This window comes from Anopheles coustani, chromosome 2 (assembly GCF_943734705.1).
Source record: "Anopheles coustani chromosome 2, idAnoCousDA_361_x.2, whole genome shotgun sequence".
In the NCBI taxonomy this organism is placed as follows: Eukaryota; Metazoa; Arthropoda; class Insecta; order Diptera; family Culicidae; genus Anopheles; species Anopheles coustani.
Genome location: NC_071289.1, coordinates 79,557,777 through 79,580,650, shown reverse-complemented (window position 1 = coordinate 79,580,650; position 22,874 = coordinate 79,557,777). Strand labels below are relative to the sequence as shown.

General features: G+C 48.0%; 5 protein-coding genes across 5 annotated transcripts; 3 read left to right on the top strand and 2 right to left on the bottom strand.

Annotated features, from left to right (window-relative positions):
- Nucleotides 1–1,681: 1,681 nt before the first annotated feature.
- Nucleotides 1,682–8,509, bottom strand: LOC131265447 (uncharacterized). Its single transcript, XM_058267712.1, has 2 exons — nt 6,117–8,509; nt 1,682–5,051 (listed from the first exon to the last, which is right to left on the bottom strand). The coding sequence occupies exons 1-2, from the start codon at nt 7,924–7,926 to the stop codon at nt 2,200–2,202; spliced, it is 4,662 nt and encodes a 1,553-aa protein (XP_058123695.1). The 5' UTR covers nt 7,927–8,509; the 3' UTR covers nt 1,682–2,199.
- A 1,401-nt stretch (nt 8,510–9,910) lies between these two features.
- Nucleotides 9,911–13,526, top strand: LOC131265446 (cytochrome b5). The gene is made up of 3 exons (XM_058267711.1): nt 9,911–10,107; nt 12,015–12,208; nt 12,287–13,526. The coding sequence occupies exons 1-3, from the start codon at nt 9,994–9,996 to the stop codon at nt 12,363–12,365; spliced, it is 387 nt and encodes a 128-aa protein (XP_058123694.1). The 5' UTR covers nt 9,911–9,993; the 3' UTR covers nt 12,366–13,526.
- Nucleotides 13,527–13,606: 80 nt separating this feature from the next.
- On the bottom strand, nt 13,607–15,208 carry LOC131265436 (tubulin alpha-8 chain-like). The gene is made up of 2 exons (XM_058267699.1): nt 15,074–15,208; nt 13,607–15,012 (listed from the first exon to the last, which is right to left on the bottom strand). The coding sequence occupies exons 1-2, from the start codon at nt 15,074–15,076 to the stop codon at nt 13,672–13,674; spliced, it is 1,344 nt and encodes a 447-aa protein (XP_058123682.1). The 5' UTR covers nt 15,077–15,208; the 3' UTR covers nt 13,607–13,671.
- Nucleotides 15,209–15,556: 348 nt separating this feature from the next.
- On the top strand, nt 15,557–17,227 carry LOC131265435 (tubulin alpha-8 chain-like). Its single transcript, XM_058267698.1, has 2 exons — nt 15,557–15,668; nt 15,738–17,227. Exons 1-2 carry the CDS (start codon nt 15,666–15,668, stop codon nt 17,079–17,081), a joined length of 1,347 nt encoding a protein of 448 aa, XP_058123681.1. The 5' UTR covers nt 15,557–15,665; the 3' UTR covers nt 17,082–17,227.
- Nucleotides 17,228–17,729: 502 nt separating this feature from the next.
- Nucleotides 17,730–22,287, top strand: LOC131265431 (sarcosine dehydrogenase, mitochondrial). Its single transcript, XM_058267693.1, has 7 exons — nt 17,730–17,874; nt 18,974–20,223; nt 20,719–20,916; nt 20,977–21,119; nt 21,192–21,297; nt 21,368–21,958; nt 22,027–22,287. Exons 1-7 carry the CDS (start codon nt 17,739–17,741, stop codon nt 22,285–22,287), a joined length of 2,685 nt encoding a protein of 894 aa, XP_058123676.1. The 5' UTR covers nt 17,730–17,738.
- Nucleotides 22,288–22,874: the final 587 nt, after the last annotated feature.

Below are 22,874 nucleotides of genomic sequence, written 5' to 3'. Positions count from 1 at the left end.
TCAACCCTTGCACGGCCCGATTTGGACACCCGTTGGCTCCTTTATCTTCCTCCTCCCAACCCTGCTGCTGCTCGCATGGATCGTCTATATCGTACTCGGCACAATCGTCCACATCGTCGTCGGAAGAATATTCCATCGGTAGGCAAACCATATCGTCCGCGTTGATACGATAACCCTCGGCCGGGAGGATACGTCGCAGCTGCTCGATCGTGACCTGCTCGGCACCCATGCAGTTCCGCACGGCGTACAGTGGGATGAGATACTGATCGTGCTCGGGGTCGAGAAAATCCTCCCCAAAGTTCCGCAATCGCCGCACCTGGTACAGGACATCATCCCGCAGGCGCTGTTCGGCTGTTCGATCATCCGGTGCCGCCACCGGATACTCTTCCCGATGGACCAACCAGTAATCTCCGGTTTGTGGTTCTTCTTCTTCCTCAAAGTTTCCGCTATCGTTTCGGGTGCGCGTCGCGCGGACCTCCTCATCCTCGGGAATATACATGTCAAAGTGGTGCGCTCCACCAATGTCGTCTTCCTGCTGTTCCTCTCCACTGCTCCACTGCTGGTCGTCAACATCCAGATCGTCGTTCATACGCCAACCTTCGTCCATTGCCCCCCCACCGGGAGGTCCGTGGAATACGGGGCCTTCGGGATCGTCGCCATCGTCGCCGTCGTCGTCGTTGTCGTTCGGTGGTGGATCCGTCATTACTTCACCTATTTCCGGATTGAACCAACACGTGCGCTTCGAAGGTTCACCAGCCTGCGGTTCATCCGTTTGCCTGCTCGCCGTAGCGGCCGAGGGCGGTTCTTTCGTCGGTGGATCCGGAAGGCTGCTTAAGAAATCTTTGCGCACAAACACTGCCAGCTGGCTGACGCAACCGATCGCTTCAGAACCGGCCGGTGCCGCACCGATACCGAAGTACTTCACGTCATAGTCCGGATACCGCTGGCAGATCGTGCCTGCCCATGTCTCGAACTGTGCACGGGTCCATTCGAACTTGTGATCATCGTGCCGGAAACCGTTCTCCAGCAACCCATCGAAAAGGACGTTGTATTCGGCGTTCGGTGTGGAGAAGAGAGCAACCTTTGGTTTGATGAAGCCGAACACGTTTTCCGGCACCTTGTCAAGCACCGGCTGGTGAAGGTGTTCGATGCTAGAGCCGAAACAAACAAAAAAAGAGTTGTCATGATCGATAAGAAGACTGTGAAACGTCTACTGCATACAAGCAAACAAACTATTCAAACTTACATTTCAATACCAATGACCACATCCGTTCCCTCGAGACATTCGTGTCCAATGGAAATGTCCCCACGCCAAACTTCTACGGTAAACGGGTTTTCCGATGGCGTCACGTAGTCTACAAGCAGTGGCTTTACCATATTCCGACTTTGATTCAGAAGTCTCTCGTCGATATCGATCTAAAGAATGCGAAAAACACGATCGGAAAGGATGTCAAGAAATTTGCTTGATTGAACATTGATAATTAATCATGTGTAAAATGCCGGTGCATTTTACCCCACCGGGGCATCTTACCACACTTTCCTCTACATAAACCCACTCATAAACCACATTTGATACCACATTTGGATAGCTCATTTCGGTTTGGAAAATCTAAAAACAAACGAAACCTAAAGTCCAGAGTCAATGTACAATTCAAATAAAATATTAGCTTTATTTTCCACAATCATACTGGCTTCTGCTGCATTGCACTGTACAACAAGGAGGTCTTAATTGACCAGGGCTGGGTGAGCCAGCGCGAGGGAGGGGCAGGAGAAAAAGAAAAAGAGAGAGACACACACACATGTGGGGTGTAAAAGCATCCGAAACAACAGTAGACTATCGATTGTTCTTAATCAAAAGGATACGCGTTTTTCTATGCAACCAAAAAATCACAGAGCAATATTTAATGTTGATCGGAGGGTATATGGGGAACATGGAGGACCTATCGGGGGAATTGCTTTTTCTCAACAAAGTTCACCTAAATAAAACTTCGCTGGGGGGAAGGAAAACTAGAGAAATGTAGAGAATATACTATTTATCATTGAATTATTTCAACGAAACCTTGCTGTACAATTGGTTCGACATGGTCCACACGTTATCGAACTACTGCGGCCATGCGGAGAGGATCGGTTCAAAGCCCTACTAAACCTACGACTACCGTACCCGCTCCCTCTCACGCTAATCTCAACCTGGGCGCCATTTCAAACGATCTTCCTTTGAATGAGCTGCTTCCAGAACGGTAAATTTTTCCGATGCACCAACGTGGCCAGCATGAGCCTCACCCGGTCGCTAACCGGGTACGTCGGCTGCCAGTGTCTGATACGCTCGAAAATGTCCGCATGGCCGAAGCGACTGAACTTGAGCAGACCGGCGATCGCCTCCTCCTGGATTTTCTGGTTCCCTCGGGCGAGCTGCACGATGGTGGTGAAGATCTGCATCACGCCCGAGACGTCCTCCTGCGGCGGGTGCGTCTTCATGATGGACGAAATCGTGAAGATGCAGGCGACGATACGTTCGTCCAGCCCGGCCAGATCCGCCGGACAACCGGCAGTAGCAGGAACTGCCGCTGTACCGCCGCTGCTGTTCATCAGATCCAATAGCTTGAGGTAGTCGTTCAGTAGCGGGTAGAGCCGTTTTTGGATGATGTTCTGGCGGGCCCACTCGTAGCCCTTCCGCTTTGCCACCAGGATTAACGCGTGCGGCACGTTCCGGAGCCGGTTGGCGCGAATCTTTTCGATCAGGTTCACTACCAGCTCGTCGTAGGTCGGGCTGCCCGGCTGATAGCCGTAGTGGTACGTGAGGAGTGCGAACAGTTCACGCTTTTTGTACAGTCCCAAGTCGTTGCCGCCTCCTCCTCCGCCTCCTCCTCCTCCTCCGTTCGCCGACTCGTTGTAGTTGGTGTTCATGAGAATCGTTCGTATCGTGCTGATCATTGCGTCCGCGTTGTCATAGTTCGGGCTGCCCTTCTTCGGCAGGGCGAACGGGAAAGCCCGCAGCACGTAGTACACCAACGGGAGACACTTGTAGCCGAAGTAGTACAGGCACTTGAACAGGTACAACCGCACCGAGTAGGTCCGATGCCAGGGCACCACCGTCGGTGGCTTGCTATCTTCCAGCCCAATGTACAGGAAGGTGAGTGCGATCAGGCCCGGCAGCATCGGTACGCCCGACGATTCGGCCGCCTTCAGCTGAAACACGCGCCGATCGAGTTCGCGCATCATCACCCGATCGAATGGTTCGTGGGTAAGGTGGGGCGTGAGGTGGCGCACAAGAAGAACCAGCTTCTGCTGCGTAACCGGTATGGGCGGGGCCGGTGGTGAGCACTCGAGATTGACGAGGAGATCTCCGTGATGCGAGAGAGAGGTTTCGAGCAAGCCCCGTGCGATCATTCGCCCATCCTGACTGATCGCCACCACCTTGCCGACCGCTTCGGCCACGGCCGCCTCGGTCCACGGGGACTTTACGTAGCGCTTAAACGCTTCCGTTAGCTGCTGCATAGAGCTCTGCTCCTCGGCGTTCAATCGTCCGGCGTGCGCATTCACCACCTCAGACCTTCGCTCGATCTTGTAACATTCGATCGCTTGATCGAGCGGACCGCGCGCTTGTTGCTTGCAATGATGGAGATGCACGTGATCGAGCGGTATCACCCTCGGTGGGGGTACGGACGTGTCAATATCGACAGGGCTTGCGGCGGGAGGTGGCGATAGAGGAGAATCCAAACAGTACACCGATTCCGACGTGGAGGTAGATGAGGTCGTGGAGATGATCGGGGTATCGATGCCGGTTTCGTGCGCCGGCGGTGACATTGGTGAATCCCAATCGGGGCTCGCAGGCGATTCTAACTCACTCATTTTAGCAATATCCTGCACATTCTCGAGCTTCTCTTTGACATCTGCAGTCGGTTCTTTTTCAACGATTTTATCGCTTTCTTTGGAAGTCTTTTCATCAAGTGCAGATGGTTCTTCGGCCTTCGCCTCTCCCGCCGTTACAGGATCATTGGCAACTGCTCGAGTTGCTACTACGGTACATTCCGGTGATGGCGAACTTCCCGTGGAATTGTGATTGTCCATTGGCAAACTTTCATCTACTTTACTATCCTTCTTCATCGCGACCTCCTCGGTTCCTTTGCCAGAATCAGCTTTACCATCTTCTATCCTCTCAATTGTAGGCACAATCTCAACCGATTCTGCTTCGACTAGTGGACCACCTTCTGCTTCCCGTTCCTTAGGGAGTTCCTTTTCTTCCTGCTGTGCACCATTTTCTTCTTCTTCTAGTTCTAAATCCACGCCTTCTACAACAATGCCCTCGCCGTCGTTTTCTTCGTCTAAGTCGATCCGATCCGCAATGGGTGAAAGTGGCCGGTACGACGGACTCTCGATCGCCGAAAACATGGCCGCCTTGATGGAGGAAAACTTTGTATCCCAATCGTCCTCCAGCAGGAACTCGGTGGTGGGTGATATCCGGCCACTGGCAGCAGAAGGGGGGGATGGGCTTGCCGACTCGGAAGGAGAATCGAGACGCGGCCGCTTCGGACTATAGGAAGGAGGTAGGGCCGCGGGTGGTTCGCCCGAGCGACGAATGCGCAGCTTCCGCTTACTGATCGGTGGTTGAGTGGGGGTTTTGAACTGATCCTTCACCAGATCATTCGTTTCCTTCACCTTGATCGGCGATACGAACGTGGCGGTACTCGTGTTCGCTTCAGCTGTCCTCGGCGGTGTCGAAGGCCGGGGCTCTGTAGGAGTAGGGGCCAAGCCAAGTGATGATAACCCTATCCTCTCCGTTGTGGGGCTTATTATTGTCGAACCAGCTATAAGCAGCCTCTCCACCGGACTCTCCTCAGGTAATGATGCAATTGGGGCAGCTAAAACACAGGTGCCACTAGAGTCTCCCGTCGTGTTTGATGGATGTCTGGTGTCATCTTCACCTTCCTCCATTTGGCGCAACTCTTCTGCTATCCGATCGTTTTCTTCGTCCATCATTTTAGAAACTGGTTTGCTTGCTGCTTCGGAACGTTTAATCTCTAACGAGTCGACATCGTCTGTGCTTGGAGCTACTGGAATAGCAAAGGAAAATCATTAAAATTAATATTATTTTCATATTTAAAACGTAAACTGTTGGCCCCACTATTAAGATCACAACAACGGAATGAATGAATTGCCATTGTTTATCCATTACTTTTTGCGTATCACATATACTTTTTCAAATTTATTTTGAATACGGTACAGGATGCGCGACAATTTTTTGCAATTATACAAATTATTTCTCATCTTTGCGCTACAGCAATTCAACAGATTTGGCGCTGAAAAGGTTATTGCCTTATGCAGGGGTCGGCAAATTTCCGCCCCGGCCCGCTTGCCAAATCCGGCAAGTCAACCGATTTTATCCGGCCCGTAAGAAAATGTTAGTGTTTCATACTAAAAACCCTACTAAATTTTTGTCGAATGTGTTCACGATGTCTGGTTTGTTTTCTGCCCAAAAATAAAGATCAAAATTATTGAATAAAGTGTTCCTATTATTTGTTGAAAAAAAAAAATCGAAATTCAACTAAAATAAGTATGAAAATGTTCAAAAAGTTTAAAGATAAAATTTTAAATATGTTATCTTTTACCACTTTTTATGTAAATTTACTTCCACCGGAATTTGAAACATAAGGAATATAGGAGTTTACATGCTTCTATGAAAAGGGCAAAAAGGGAAGGTAATGAAATCAGGAAATCCTTAAACTACAATATGTTTAAATTGCTAGAATAATCTGCGTCTATAAAAATCAAATCAAACTTGTGCCCAATCTAACTGAAACTGATCTTTCCGACACATTTACCTACTGAATAAAATCCTTTACAATTTATCTGGCGCGAAAAAAATGACGGTGGCGATATCGATTCGATATCGTTGCGTTAAGTAATCCCTGGGTTTAGTAATTCCTGATACCTAACAGACAACCCTTATCAGTGCTGTCAAATTTATTTAAATATGCTGCGAAAAGAGGAGAAATAATTTAATCAATTTTACTGAATGAATGTGTTTGGAAACACTTTTTCCAATAGCATGTAGCTAATTGCATCTACAACCAAGGGCAAGGACGAAGCGGGGCCACAACTGAATAACATCTACTTACCGTTTGTTTCCATTTCGTCCACCAATTGTACGTTAGCGTTGAAGGACTGACCGTTGGTCTGTGGTGTGGCGGTGGTGTTTGGTGTTGTTGAAGCGCTGACCGCTTTACTGATGTCTTTGGTTTGCCTCGTTGAACAGGATGCACCGATCGTCGGGGCGGGAGGAGGAACATTGACGGCCTCGGTTTCCTCCACCACCGCCGGGGAGAGGAGATTGTCTACCTGCCGTACGTGTGTACAGTGTTCAGCAAAGTTGCCCGCCGGAGAAGCGCTACAGTCGTCCGCCGGGAAACATCTAGCGGGAGATTGTGGGACCGGCGATGGAGGTGGTTCCTGCTCCGGTGGCACCCTGGTAAGCCTCACCCGTTGCTTTCCGTAACCGGCGGCCGCCTCAACAGTGGCACTGACATTGGAGAACATTGCACTCATCAGCTCCGATTCACGCCGCCCGTCGGCCTCGATCATGTCGCGGATGGTGGCAAGCTGTTCGTTGATCATGCTATAGCATTGGCCGTCAAACCGCCGACCAGGACTTCCCATAAGCGAGAAGATCGTTTCCCCCAGCAATGTCCAGATGGTGGAGAGATGAGGATGCATTCGACCGAAGGTGTCATCCGGCCCGAAACCGACCGATGGAGGAGTCATCGATGACATATGCTCTTCCTTTTTGATCTTCTTCGCGTACAGCTGCTCCGCGATGTTAATGTACTGCTGCTGGAAGCCTCCTCTCTCCATTCCTCCTGGTGGCCCTCCACCGTCGGTTTTCCGATAGTCGATACGTTTGCGGATGTTTTTCAAACTGGTCATTGTACTGCAGGATACGAGCTGTGGTTTCTCCACGATGTTTTGTACGACAGTCTCACCGGTGGATCTTTCGGTTTGTATTTCCACCGACCTCCGCAGGGGAAGAATCTCTACGATCGGAGACAACAGCAACGGCGGCAGGGGGACACACTCGCGCAAAATTTCGTCCACCGACTTGTGCGTTATCTCGGGGAAATTCACTCCTACATCGACCCGTTTGATGAACGCCGATGTGCATGTCGATCGCGTGATGGTGGACATCGTGCTGTGCATGGTGCCTTTGTCACAGAACGTTTTCTTCTCCACCTGGGGCTCCGACCTCGGTGCCGGGTAGGGTACATCGGTGTTTGTGCCACTGGTTCGCAGCATTCTTGGTTCACCGGTGTCCTCGGCCGTTTGACACTCCTGGTCGCACATATCGGGCCGCTTTTTTCGCTTGCTGCGCGAAGACGCATGTGCCGGGGGATGATTTTGACTGAAGAACTGTCTCACCTCTTCCGGAAGGTCGAGTTTTTTCGCCGTCCCCGCGTGTACCTTCAGCTCTTTCCACCTGACCGCACTGTCGCATGGTTGTGCCCCTTGCTGCAGGTCGTGGGAGTAAAAGTGCACCAGGTCACATACGATCGCCCGGTAACGTGCCTCGTTCGTCTCTATCTGCCGATCGTACTCCGCTATCCGCTCCTTTAGCAGTAGACCGGTGTTTACCCGATCGTTCTCAGCCTCTGAGCACCGTTGTTCCAGCTCTCGGCATTGATTTAGCGCCGTCGCTAGCTGCTCCTCGATGCGGCCGCTCTTGGCGCATTCCGCCTCGTATAGGTTTTTTATCTCCAGTGCCGTTTCGCGCAAGGACGAAATCTTCTTCCGTAGCCGGTCATTTTCTTCCTGCTGCTGTTTGCTCTCACGCACCAACTTATCCGTGCTGGCGAGTTTGCTGGCGATTGCGTTCAAATCGAACGTACCCACGTTATCATCAGTGATGGCGCTATAAATAAAGTCTTCCCCGCTCATGGTGCCTTCTGCGTCTCCTCAGGTAATGCAAGCGGGCGTTATCCTTTCTTCTCAGCAACTGGCTACTGCGATTGGTTTAGCGACTGATCGAGTCGTCGAACACGGGGTGTTCCAATGGGGGAATGCGCTGCACGCGCCGGTAAGATAAAGTTGAGGTGCCTTTGACAGCCAGGTGTTGTCCAGCGAGGTGAGGCGGAGAGGAGCCGAAAGGACCTTCCACCAGCGATAGTACTTTGTGTGCAATTCACGGTCAACACACACGCGCCTAGATTCACTCGGCGAAACACTAGACTCATACACAATCGGCACATACACGCGTACGCATTCATGCGTGCGCGAGGCCTCTTCGTAACGACGGTGAAGGGGCAGGTGGGTAGAAGGGAAGAACTTGCTGCTGGTTCACTTTCTCGCAAACACTTTCTCAAACGTTCCTCCACTCGCACTGGGCACTGGCGGGATGCTAAGTACTATTTACTACAGGAACTATCGTTATCGTAGCCATTCCCGTCTAGTAGAAGCTAAATTTTGCAGAAAGCGTGATGTTTTCTTCAACACCGCCATCCACATATTTTAGTCCGCAATCGAACTTGAGCACTCACATGTAGTGTCGAGACATTCGATCTGCACCTAGCGAATTCGCGAGGACCGGTGCACCCAGCACAGTTTGTTTGGATGGCGGTCAACCGGTTTTTTTCATGTGCAAACCTAAGTTAGTTTTTACACTGAAGCGTTAACACAGACATCTTTTAAATCTCCTATTCGATAAAGAGATTATCAAGCATGATTTTAACAAATTTAATAACCGAATCTCGCGAATCCTTTCGAAAAAAGAACCGTAGAACTCCGGACTTTGCATCATTTCCCATCACTTCTCAAATGTTTTGACAGAAAAGGAGACGTCAAAATGACGTATGACCCCTTTGGGAAATGATTGAAAAGCTTCCCAATTCTTAGAAACAGAAAAACATGCATGCATAGATATCGTTTTGTTAAAATATTTTTTCTCTGGAGCACAATCCACGGTTCAAGTAATACAACCACAGTAAATAAATCACATTGCATGGGTGTAAGCCCTTTGGCTCGTTGGAGGCGTAAGGAAATGAACACTACCCCCTGCATGTGCATAGATTGATTCAATAAACTCATAGATTGCATGACTAAAATCTCGACATTTCCATCGTAAAATGGAAATGTAGACGCAATAAAATGGTACGAAATAGTATACCAGAAGTACGCTGACCTGTAAAAGAATTGAAATAAATGCAATATTGTTGAAGGATTCAAATACCTCTAGTATTTTCTCTACCGCTGCTAAGGAACGTAGCAGCCTGAAGAATTTCATTTCTGCACATCCAAATTCCACAATCTGCAATAAAAGGATTCTTTTTCAATGCATCGAGCCATGCTATCGTAGCTGCGGTGAACTTGCCTTCTTGAAAGAATGTTTCCAATAGTCTAAATCAAGCAATTGTAAAACTGTTGAATATCGTTGCTCGTAAACTGGTGGATCGAAGCGAATTTGTTTATCCTCGTCGTAATAACAACTGGAATCAAAATTTAACGGAACGAATATGTGCTCCATGATGCCTTTTGATACAGAAAGAAGGATGATTCCCGACGAACGTTTCGATGGTATGTTTTACTGTTCAGTTGCAAACACGAATTTACTTGCGGGGGGTTTAGGTTGAAATATTTTTGTAAACAAAATAACGTCCGAGTGTTGTGACAGCAGTGTTGCCACGGACATCAATGTTTTCTCTTCTTATTTTATGGAAACAAATGCTAATAAATTATTTATCAACTAAATGATAACAATTACTTATGATGAATATTTCATACAGTGCATAAAACATATTTTAAATAATAAAATCTTTTTTTGGAAAGACAATGTTGGCAACGTTTCACTGACATGTATGTTTTGGAACTGCTTTGGCCACACTGCACAAGAAACAGCAAACTCCAAGTGAAATCCATATGACCGATTCAGTAGAAAAGCAAACACGAACCAGAAAACATCGCTAAAATCGTATCAGTCCGCCGTACAGCACCATAAATCGGTACAACAGAATGTCGGAAGTGAAAACTTACTCGCTAGCGGAGGTGAAATCGCACAACACCAACAAATCGACGTGGATCGTCATTCATAACGACATCTACGATGTGACGGAGTTCCTGAACGAGGTAAATTTGTGGTTCCAACGCATTACATTAACACCATAGCTAGAGAGATCATAGCAATCTGTGCCATGTGCATGCGAAAGTGCCACGAGTGAAAAACTAATCGCCATGAAAAGCTTCCGGCTCGCACGTAAGTCGAGTAAATAATGGCCACCGCTTCACGGGGCTCAACAGATAAATGAGCCACGAAGTAAGAAGCGGAGAGAAATCGCCCAAAATAGCCGGTTGCGTAATAAACGCTGCATACTGTGTATGGCTGACTTTCGTCTGCTTCTCCTGCAACCGATAAGGAATTTGCATTACAAACAACCGAGCAGGCTGATCAGATGTGTTGACGAAAGCGCTGAAGGCACAAATGATCGATATAGCGAGAAAATGGGCAGCAGCACGTTTGCTAACCGGAGACGACTTTTTCTGCATATCATCTTTACTCATTGATGTGTGCGGTGATATGTGCAAATCATGCTCCATGATCAAAGTTCAAGGCTACATAGCAACGATGCCGTACCCGATGGGCAGCTGAATGTGCGTGATGTTTATTTAGCGACCAGCACAGCTGGACAGTACGTTACTTTACACCAGAATTTATTACCCAATACTCCCTTTTATGTCAATTTGTGTGCAACACGGTTTTATTGCTTTAATGTCTTTGAAACTGTATGTAGCAAAAAAAAATATTTAAAACTCACGTCGTTCCACCGTTGATACGAATCGCAAAGGACAAGCATGAAGAAGAAATCCGCCAGTGCGGTTAACGTCTAGTCGGTGGTTTATAAATATTTACTGTTCCTGGCTAAGGCGGATCACTACTATCGCTGGCACATAAAATTACCAACGCAGCCTGTGAAATTTTATGGAGGCACAGTAAGAGAGACTTTGATTAAAAACCAATCATTCCTTCAGACGCTGTCTGTAACGGTGCTAGCAGAAAGTATGACCATTTCTTTTCATCTCCTCAACTTGCTTGAACTCGTTACTGAAATGTATGTTACCTTAGAAGTATTTAGTTTAACTTAACTGTTCGTTTCCAATGTACTTTGCGCGCCCTTCAGAGGAAACTTTCGAACATGAGCAACGGCATGCAGTTACGAAAGATTGCGTGCACACGAATTTGTTTTTCCTTGAACAGCGGATATCTCAAAATCATCTAGGAAGGTTAATGAACACTAACCGAGCAACTAACGATGTCTGGGAGCCTAATGGATAACATCGTCAAGCATTGTCGAACCTGGATAAAATTCGTCTTACACATGATTGGGATTTCGTTTCATAATGAAAAATATGATTTGCGAAATAGACAAGAGTACGACATGTGCTATTTGCATTAACTCAAGTTACTCTCCTAACCGGATCCATCGTGCTTATCTGACATAATGGTCATGTTTTGGGCGAATAAATTATTTTTATATCAAATGGTCGCTAAACGAAAATTAACAAAAAGTGTCTTATGCATGTGTGCAAGTGTTTTCTAATAGTGAAAAATATGCATTTGGAACAAGAGCTCACAAGCTGGGGAATCCTGCATAAGCTATGGATACAATTCTCGTTTATCTGCTGGATTCGTTAGTATTAAGTATGTACCAATTTGAACTCACTCACGTAGGCACGGTTTGTGTACGATGGCCCAAAAGGGTAGAAATTTCTATCTATCCTCTTGTGAGTAAACGTGTACCATGATAAGATTACGGAAGGTATGTTGTCATGCTGATACGCCAGAATGGCAGCGTGGAGCAATGTCTGAAAATGGGCACAGGGAATAAAATGTTAGTAATGCTGACACCGATGAACTAGTAGATCTTTTGATTAAATAGATGTTACCATGACGTTGCGATTTGTAGGAGATATAATGAAATATCGGATGAAATTTTTATATTTGTTTGTTTTACGACTTTCTTCAACTCCAAAAACAGCACCCCGGCGGTGAGGAGGTCCTGCTCGAGCAAGCGGGCAAGGAAGCCACGGAAGCGTTCGAAGATGTTGGCCACAGCAGTGACGCACGGGAGATGATGAAGAAGTTCAAGGTTGGCGAACTGATCGAGTCGGAGCGAAAACAAGTCCCAGTCAAGAAGGAACCGGACTGGAAAACCGAACAGCAGGATGACAAGTAGGCCATTGCTTCCATAAACAACGCTCGCCTTGTCTTGCTATACGACTTATTTGTTCTTTGCTTTTCGTTCCACAGCCAACTGAAACAGTGGATAGTGCCGCTGATTTTAGGCCTTGTTGCCACCATCGTGTACCGTTTCTACTTCACCCAGTAAAGATATGCATCCTATCATCGGACCAGTACAATTTTAAGGTTAAATAATATCAGTGGCCAAATGGTTCGACTGATGTGCGAAAGTGACGATGAAAAAGAATTAATGCTCGTGGGTGCTCATGCCAGCTACTAGTGATAGTCCATTCCACGCAACATGCTACTAAGCTGCATTCGAAACGAAAGGAAGTGTCAGTGCAAGCAACACGTTCTAGTGAGGAGACACATAGTTTGACCAAACAACAAGACGATGAAAATGAGTCAGCTAGGAAAGGAAACTTCGAAACAATCTTTAACACGCCTTCGATAATGTTGTGCGGGAGTGCACGGCGCAGGATAGAACAATTTTCAGTAACAGAATATGTGTGATGGGATTGGTCCTATGTCGCATTGTCCCAAACCCAACTACGGCCAAGAATATTTCTTAGGAAAAATTAATGATTTGTTTAAAGTTACATACATATTTTTGAAGCAAATGAATACTTTAGATACCAGAGAGAAACGTAAAACATACAACAGTCTATAAATATGCATCCATGATCAAATTATGAATGTATGGGGGTGAATAATCGTAATCCAACCGAATGATGCGATGGCAAACTTTTTTTTCTTTTTTTTTATTCTACTAAAGGAGGGATACCAAAGTTTCATCGGCGTTGCCTTAAACACAGGGAATGAGGGGGTAAAGAGCCATCGGCGACTACATACATTAGAGCATTGGAGCAGGTAGAAAACAAGACATACATTTTACTTTTGGAGCTCAAAACACCACCGCCGGAAGCATCCATAGACGCTCTTCTTGTAGCAGGGATAGTTTATAACAGACCAGATATGAGGCGCTACGGAATAGGATGCTTGAAACTTCATCATACATCTTTGTCCTAGCAAGGCAGGGGAAGGAAGGACACACATTGAAATACTTTATACATTTACTTTAAACTGTTTAAACGTAATGGATTTGAATGTGCAACCTTTTCCACGATCACGCGTTTCGTGCACATGCATTTGTTTCTATTTTCTATTTAAATGTATCTTCTATGGGAAAGGTTTAATGCTATGTTTTAATTTTTACATTGAATTCTGTGCAACCTTTTTTTACAGGTCAACCTCGAGTCGCGGGAGGCCTAACGTTATTGAATAAAACGTGATTTGTATGTAAATAGGATTGATTTGCCGTCATTAGGGGGAAGCACACGGATCCGAACAGATTACTGAGAATTTGAGAAAAAAACGCAATAATCTATGAATGTTTTAAAATAGTAAATTTATTAAAAAGTATATAATCTTTCGGACAAACACCAATGAGGTTTTCAATATTCGTCACCATACTCTTCCCCGGATTGGATCGTATCGCCCGCCACTTCCTCGTAATCCTGCTCCAGCGCGGCAAGGTCCTCGCGAGCTTCGGAGAACTCGCCCTCCTCCATGCCCTCGCCCACATACCAATGCACGAACGCACGTTTCTTGTACATCAGATCGTACTTTTGGCTCATCCGAGCCCAAGCCGTCGAGATGGACGTCGAGTTGGAGAGCATGCAGACGGCACGCTTGGGTCTGGCCAGCTCACTTCCCGGCAGCACGGACGGTGCCTGCTGGTTGATACCGATCTTGAAGCCGGTGGGACACCAATCGACAAAATTGATGTGCCGCTTGGTCTTGATTGCAGCGACCGCTTCATTCGTGTCCTTCGGCACGACGTCCCCGCGGAACAGCATACAGCACGCCATGTACTTACCCTGCCGTGGATCGCACTTTACCATCGTATTCTCGGCCGTAAAGCAAGCGTTTGTGATTTCGGCCACCGAGCTGCTCTCGTGACTCGCCTTCGAGGCGGATACAAGCGGTGCATAAGACACGAGCGGGAAGTGAACCCTCGGGTAGGGGACCAGATTCGTTTGGAACTCGTTCAGATCCACGTTCATGGTGCCTTTGAAGCGAAGCGAGGCCGTGGCCGACGACACAGCTTGAGCGACCAGCGCATTCAGATCCCTATAGTTGGGTCGATCGATCTGCAGCGTCTTGGAGCAGATCTCGTAGGTCGCCTCGTTGTCCATGATGAAACAACAATCGGACGAGTTCATGGTGCCGTGCGTACACAGCACGGCGTTGTAAGGCTCTACGACGGCCGTCGAAATCTTCGGCGATGGGTACACCGCGAACTGGAGCTTGCACTTCTTCCCGTAGTCCATCGAGATCTGGTCCATCAGTAGTGAGGTAAACCCGGATCCGGTTCCTCCGCCGAACGAATGAAACAACAGGAAACCCTGCAACCCATCGCACTGCTCCGACAGCTTTCGCAGGGTGCCCGTGACGCGCTCGATAATCTGCTTCCCGACGGTGTAGTGGCCACGGGCGAAATTGTTCGCCGCATCCTCCTTTCCCATGATCATGTACTCCGGGTGGTACAGCTGCTTGTACGGGCTGTTCCGGATGTCGTCGATGACGGACTCCTCGAGATCGATGAAAATGGTCCGCGGCACGACGCGCCCGGAGCGTGTATCCTGGAAGAAGCCCGCCATGTTTTCCTCCATCGTCAGGTTAGGGCCCATCAGCCCATCCGGTTGGACGCCGTGCTCGGTGGTGAACAGTTGCCAGCACGCGTTCCCGATCTGGCAACCGGCCTGCCCGACCTGGATGGAAATTACTTCACGCTAGCGAAAAGAGGCTCGCGTTAGCTTAAAGCACCCATGGACAAAGAACTACAATACCAACCATTTTTATTTACACAGAACGATCACAGACAAGAATGTAGAGTAGAGACGGACGAAACGATCCTCGATCGACAAAAGACGTTACACGATTGATAGATCAAATATCGTTGGTAGAGGCAATGGACTGCATGTGTTAGTGATGGTTTCACCTTTAGAGGATAATTAAGTTTACTAAGGCATGGCTAATACTCCAGGATGTATGGTAGTGAAAAGAATCTTAATATATATGACGTTTTATTTAAAAAATCATGCATGAGTGTTTGCAATTGAATTGAATCCTATCTTTCTTTGCAAATTATGTTATACTATCGACAAAATAAATTGTGTATTGTTGAAAATAGAAAATTTTAAGGAAAATAAAGCTATCCTGTCCTAGCCGAGTTACCAGAATGAGGATCGTGGTTACATCACTACTAGCGTAAACAAATGTAAATGTTTTTTATCGAAAGTACACGCAGACAATTAACGAAACGTAATTTTCGTAGTAATAGTAGATAAAGTGTGAATAACTAATTAATTCTCCCGTCAGTTTGGTGCCTGGCGGCATTGATTTAAAAAAATCTTTTGTAGTGTGTGCGTCCTTGTAATCGAAAATGGTTAGAAAGATCGATAATGAATCGGCAAATATTTCCTTCTAACGAGAAATTATTTTATTCGTTCGCCAGCGTGAAGTAATTTCCATCCAGGTCGGGCAGGCCGGTTGCCAGATCGGGAACGCGTGCTGGCAACTGTTCACCACCGAGCACGGCGTCCAGCCGGATGGGCTGATGGGCCCTAACCTGACGATGGAGGAAAACATGGCGGGCTTCTTCCAGGATACACGCTCCGGGCGCGTCGTGCCGCGGACCATTTTCATCGATCTCGAGGAGTCCGTCATCGACGACATCCGGAACAGCCCGTACAAGCAGCTGTACCACCCGGAGTACATGATCATGGGAAAGGAGGATGCGGCGAACAATTTCGCCCGTGGCCACTACACCGTCGGGAAGCAGATCATCGAGCGCGTCACGGGCACCCTGGGGAAGCTGTCGGAGCAGTGCGATGGGTTGCAGGGTTTCCTGTTGTTTCATTCGTTCGGCGGAGGAACCGGATCCGGGTTTACCTCACTACTGATGGACCAGATCTCGATGGACTACGGAAAGAAGTGCAAGCTCCAGTTCGCGGTGTACCCATCGCCGAAGATTTCGACGGCCGTTGTAGAGCCTTACAACGCCGTGCTGTGTACGCACGGCACCATGAACTCGTCCGATTGCTGCTTCATCATGGACAACGAGGCGACCTACGAGATCTGCTCCAAGACGCTGCAGATCGATCGACCCAACTATAGGGATCTGAATGCGCTGGTCGCTCAAGTTGTGTCGTCGGCCACGGCCTCGCTTCGCTTCAAAGGCACCATGAACGTGGATCTGAACGAGTTCCAAACGAATCTGGTCCCCTACCCGAGGGTTCACTTCCCGCTCGTGTCTTATGCACCGCTTGTATCCGCCTCGAAGGCGAGTCACGAGAGCAGCTCGGTGGCCGAAATCACAAACGCTTGCTTTACGGCCGAGAATACGATGGTAAAGTGCGATCCACGGCAGGGTAAGTACATGGCGTGCTGTATGCTGTTCCGCGGGGACGTCGTGCCGAAGGACACGAATGAAGCGGTCGCTGCAATCAAGACCAAGCGGCACATCAATTTCGTCGATTGGTGTCCCACCGGCTTCAAGATCGGTATCAACCAGCAGGCACCGTCCGTGCTGCCGGGCAGTGAGCTGGCCAGACCCAAGCGTGCCGTCTGCATGCTCTCCAACTCGACGTCCATCTCGACGGCTTGGGCTCGGATGAGCCAAAAGTACGATCTGATGTACAAGAAACGTGCGTTCGTGCATTGGTATGTGGGCGAGGGCATGGAGGAGGGCGAGTTCTCCGAAGCTCGCGAGGACCTTGCCGCCCTGGAGCGGGACTACGAGGAAGTGGCGGGCGATACGGTCCAATCCGGAGAAGAGTATTACGATGATGAGTATTAGATCGGCCAGAACGAACTCGAGTACGTGGGTGCGTCAATAGTTTTAAAGCAAAATCGTCGTGCATTTGTCTCGTAACCACCGCATTCCATACTGTTTTTTGTGATGTAAATGATAGAAAAAAATAATACAAATACCTGTTTTTCAAAGAAACATATTCCAAAGCCATAGGGATAACCTTTTCCGTTCGCCGGGGGGAGTATTATCAACCGACATCCCTGGTCGGAGTTCGATCTTCCTTTTTTTCAGCTGCTTACGGCTTCCTCATAATCAGCGCACGATTGTGTCCGTTCCGTACCGTGCCGTGTGCTATTTACTGCGGGATGTATTGTTTTGGTACGCTTCCTTGCGATGCAAATCGCTGGAGAGACGGTTATCAACATCGGCCCGGACACGTTTGTTGCTGATTTAACGGCAATCGGCTATCGGTTTTTCAATTCCACCGCACCAAGCTGGCGCTCAGTGTTCAATCCGGTTAGCTCGAGACCAGTCGCAGAACCATCCGACAGGCTGAACTGGTTCGTAGGACTGGAACGGTGTAACCTTTTAAAAAATCGTAAAAAACGCGTTGTAAATTTTAAAACACCATATTCAACAAGTGTCAAGGATAGTTCAATAAAGAATAACCTGTACTGTTAAACGACCAACGAACCAAACGGCATGTTTCGATTAAGGAGAAACACCTTTTCGAAGTTTAAGAGCCACGTCCTCAGCAACGAGCGGCGTGTCACACCAGCTGGCCATCGATATTCGACGGAAAGTGCGATTCCCGAAAGCGCCGATGTGGTTATTATAGGTTCGTAGCAATGTTAAACAACAATATGGGAAAATCACCTCACAACTTGGATCCAACAAAGCTCTATGAAAGTTACTGTATTTAAAAATATTTTTGAGGTTTTGTTTCATTTATTTCTAGAAAATTTAATTTAGTATGGCTTTATTAGTAGATTAAAAAATTTGGCACAGTTTTTAACGTTCGATTCTCAGTGTTAGTTACAATTCTTATCACTTTTAAATTGTTTTGATGTTTCTTATTCAATTTAAACAAATTGAATGTAAGCAATAATTTAATTTGATATATGATTAAATTTTCTTTAATATTAAATTTCTTAAACACAGGCCTCTCTCGTAGTGTGTTTTCATTCTTTTCTACTTCAACAAGCGAATATAGCTCATACTTACATTGAAAGACTCATGCTGTACCTCAGTTGGTTGTTGTCCTGGTGGAGTAACAAAAAACGTGTTTGTAAACGGAAAATTTTAAACGTATAAACATGTTTTTCTTACAACAACATAAAGACATCCAAGCAGCTTGTCTCGTCGTTCAATCATCTCCTATTCATCCGTAGATGCTGTTTTCAATGATCTAACATAAATCTAGTACAACTAAGATTACATGCATCGTTTTTTTTTAATTCAGCACTTCCGCTTATCTCAAATATACATACATACACACACACAAAGGGCCTAGACAGACTTTAATCAAAGTTATTTTTATTTGCTGGAGGCAGCTGTGTGAAGCGTCTTTGAAAATCGGTTTGAAACTCCAGCGAAGATGATAACACTGTGACCTTAAAAACCGATCGTCGACCGACCCTCGATCGAGGGACCATTAATCCGAGGATTCCGAATGACGTTGGTCGGTTTGATCAGATTTTTTTTTATTGTTTTCGGTGTATAATGATTTTTGCAGCCAAATATACGGTACGTGAAGAATTTACAAGGAAGGATCTACAGTGAAAAGTGCTTCATTCGATTGTTTTGTAAGCGAAGAGAAAGTGCTTTTAAAGTTGTTTTTACTGTCGTTTGTACTTTGCTTGTTGTTTATAAACAGGAAGCTGTTTTCAAAACACACTCACTCTTCTTTCGAATCTCCCCCGCCGCAATTCTCGCAGGTGGTGGATCGGCCGGCTGCAACACACTTTACCAGCTGGCGAAGCGGGGCGTCCGTGCGGTTCTGCTCGAGAAGTCCAAGCTGACGGCCGGTACGACCTGGCACACGGCCGGCCTAGTATGGCGCCTGCGACCGAACGATGTCGAGATCCGACTGCTTGCCGCTACGCGCGATGTCCTGATGAACCTCGAGGAGGAAACGGGCCATAATTCCGGGTGGATCAACAACGGTGGTCTGTTTATTTCCCACTCGCCGGAGCGGTTGGACGAGTACCGGCGACTGGCAACGCTCGGCAAGTGCTTCGGAATCGAGTCGCACATCCTATCACCGGAGGAGGCGCAGAAAGTGTTTCCACCGCTCGATCCGGCCTCGTTCACCGGTGCCCTGTACTCGCCCGGCGATGGCGTGGTCGATCCGGCCAACATGTGCACCGCCCTCACCCGAGGGGCCACGGCAAACGGAGGCCGGGTGATTGAGGGTTGCACCGTGTCGCAGATCGTGACCGGGGAGAACCTGCTCGGCATGAAGGATGTGCGTGGGGTGGTCACCGACAAGGGTATGATCCGGACGAACACGGTGGTGAACGCGACAGGCGTTTGGGGTCGCGATTTGATCGAACCGCTCGGCGTCTACCTGCCGCTGATTCCGATGAAACACGCGTACGTCGTGTCGGAGACGATGGACAGCATCCACCAGATGCTGCCGAACGTGCGCGACCACGACTTCTCGCTGTACTTCCGCATCCAGGGCAAGTCGATCTGCATGGGCGGGTACGAGAACAACCCGATCCTGCTGAACCGCGTGCCCGGCGACTTCCACTTCGGGCTGTACGATCTCGACTACTCCGTGTTCGACACGCACATCCAGGGCGCGGTGAAGCTGTGCCCCGAGTTCGGACAGGCCGGGATCAAGAGCACGATCTGCGGGCCGGAATCGTTCACGCCCGACCACAAGCCGCTGATGGGACCGGATCCGACGGTGAGCGGGCTGTTTCACAGCGTCGGCTACAACTCGGCCGGCATGATGCTTGGCGCCGGCTGTGCCGAACAGCTGGCCCAGTGGATCATCCACGATCGGCCCGAGCGGCACATGTTCGCGTACGACGTGCGGCGCTTTACGCCGAAGCAGAAGAAGGCGGTCAACTGGGCGACGGAGAGGAGCCACGAGGCGTACGCGAAGAACTATAGTATTGTGTTTCCCCACGACGAGCCGCTGGCGGGACGAAACTTTACCGTCGATCCGTTCCATAAGGTAGGTCAGACTTTCTTCATCCACTTGCTTTAAATTAACTCTCTAATACTAAAAGCATTCTAAAGCCGAATTGATTAAAATTATGTGAAATTGGAACATACTCATCGCATCAACACTTGATTTTAAATGCAATAAAAATGAAAAACTTCTAAGGAACCCAACTTTTCCAATAATAATGAAAATCAAATTAGGCAACATTGCGCTTTGAAGGAATATTAGTAGAAAATGAGGCAAAATCCATCAGTGGAGTAAAAAGCATCGGAATATATTGAACAGAATTATGCAATCCAAAAATATCGAAAGTAGTGGAATTCAAGTAGTCATGTATCACGTTCCAATGGGTATACAATTTTAATATTTTGATATTTTTTAGTAATAGACCAGATGGTACAGAACTAACTTTATTTTTTAATTAAAAGTAATTAAATTAAAATGAATTAAAAATAATGTCGCATAAATTCGCCACTTATTCATTTCGCTATATTCCATTTCCAGCAAATGATTCAGTATGGCGCCGTGATGGAAGAACGGCACGGCTGGGAACGGCCCGGTTACTTCCTGCCCGACGAAACGGTCGTAGTTCAACCGTACGACTGGTACGGTTACTACGATTACCCCAAGAACTCCAACACGCACTACGAGGAGGCACTTCGAGGTGACTACACCTTCGGATTCTCGGAGCACCATGACTTGGTAGTGTTTTTAAAACCCTTAAATTTTTGGGAATTTTTAAAAACTTAATTGTCCCTCCAGATTGGCGAAGAGGCGCTCACGTGTCGTCATGATGCCGCCCTGTTCAATCTCAGCTATTTCTGCAAGCTATTTCTAACCGGCAGCCAGGCGAAGGAGGCCGCGGAGTGGATTTTCACGGCCAACTTGGATAAACCGGTGAACAAGTAAGTTGAAGCGGGTGATGGGGTGATTCGGTGGAAATTAACGGTGCGGGATCAATGTTGATCAATTTTCAGAACTATCTACACGTGCGCGCTGAATAAGAAGGGTGGTGTGGAAGGAGACGTCACGGTGAGCCTTCTGGAGTCAGGACTTGGAGGACTCCACGATCCCATTTTTAAGGTGAGTGAAGGGAATGGAAATTTCCAAGAAGCGATCATTGTTGTTCATTTCCGATGTATTTATGTTCCAGGGTCGTGGGTATTACATCGTAGCGGGTGGTGCGTCCGCCTACCACACCAAGTGTCACATCTTGTCGGCAATTCAGGAGAAAGCGTTCCGGGCCGTCGTAAGCGACCAAACGGATGAGCTCGGCGTCCTGTCGCTGCAGGGCCCGAAGAGCCGTGAAATTCTGCAGAAGATCACCGACTTTGACCTGTCCAACGATCAGCTGTTGCCACCGAACTCGACCACCATTCTGACGATCAACATTAACCCGCACTACAGCTGCAGTGTGCGCGTGCTGCGGGTCAGCTTCGTCGGGGAGCTTGGCTACGAGCTGCACATTCCCGAGGAGAGCTGCAACGATGTGTACAATGCGCTGATGAAGGCGGGTTACAAGGAAAGCCTCCGGAATGCTGGCTACCGAGCGCTATACTCACTAAGCAGCGAAAAGGGATACCATCTGTGGGGTTACGATCTCCGTTCGGATGACACACCGATCGAGGCTAATCTAGGGTTCGTGTGCCGAAAGAATGGCGAGTACCAGGGCAAGGAAGTGATCGAGCGTCAGCTCGCCAACGGTGTGAACCGGAAGCTGGCGTTCTTTACCCTGCGTGACCAGGTACGATACACCGGTGGCCAGTGTGTTGTAGTGGACCCTTCGCATAACGTTTCGGTGTATTTCTTCAGGTACCACTCTGGGGTCTGGAGGCGGTCTACCGCGATGGAGAGATCGTTGGACACTTGCGGCGCGGCGAGTACGGCTACACACTGCAGAAACCGATCGCCCAGGCATACGTACAGCGATCCGATGGCAGCACGATCACCAACCAATACCTCCAGACCGGCCGCTACCAGATCGAGGTGATGGGCAAGCTGTACGATGCCGATTGCCATCTGCGAAGCCCCTTCGATCCGAAAGGTCAACGGATGCTGGGAATATATAAATAAATAAAATCTCCCTAATAGCTAGTAAACTGTCAACAGTGGAGGACCTTTTTATCGCTTCTCGCGAAGTCGAGAGCTGCCGTGATTACCCTGGATTAGTCAAAGGTTTTCCAGAAAGACTTTCTCCTTCCGATCCGATGGAAGGATTTACGACTCTGGCATAGATTTTCTCCCGAAGTACTGAATCACGGCTGGGATGAAGGTTGCGTAATTTATGACCACCACGTTGACCCCACTAGAAGGCGTGAAACGATTAACCGCAGTGGAAAAAAAAGATCTGGCGTGCTCGGGATTCGGTGAGGAATTGTGAGAATGTTATTCGATCTGTCCCGTTTCTCCACGAGGTCCTTCGTGTTCGAGGTTTGCAAGTTCTTCACCCTCACCCTAAAAGGCATCAGAGCCAGTAATAGGATCCGCGTGAGTGAGGGCGGAAGGATATCACACAGTCGAAAGGATCGACCGAAGGGTGCCAAATAGGTGATGGACCGGGAGGGTATGACAGTTTTAAGAGTTTTCTTTTCCACTTTTTTTGCTTCCACGAAGCAGAATTTTCCGGTCGAAATGTGAACTCTGGGCGGCGGACGGTAGGT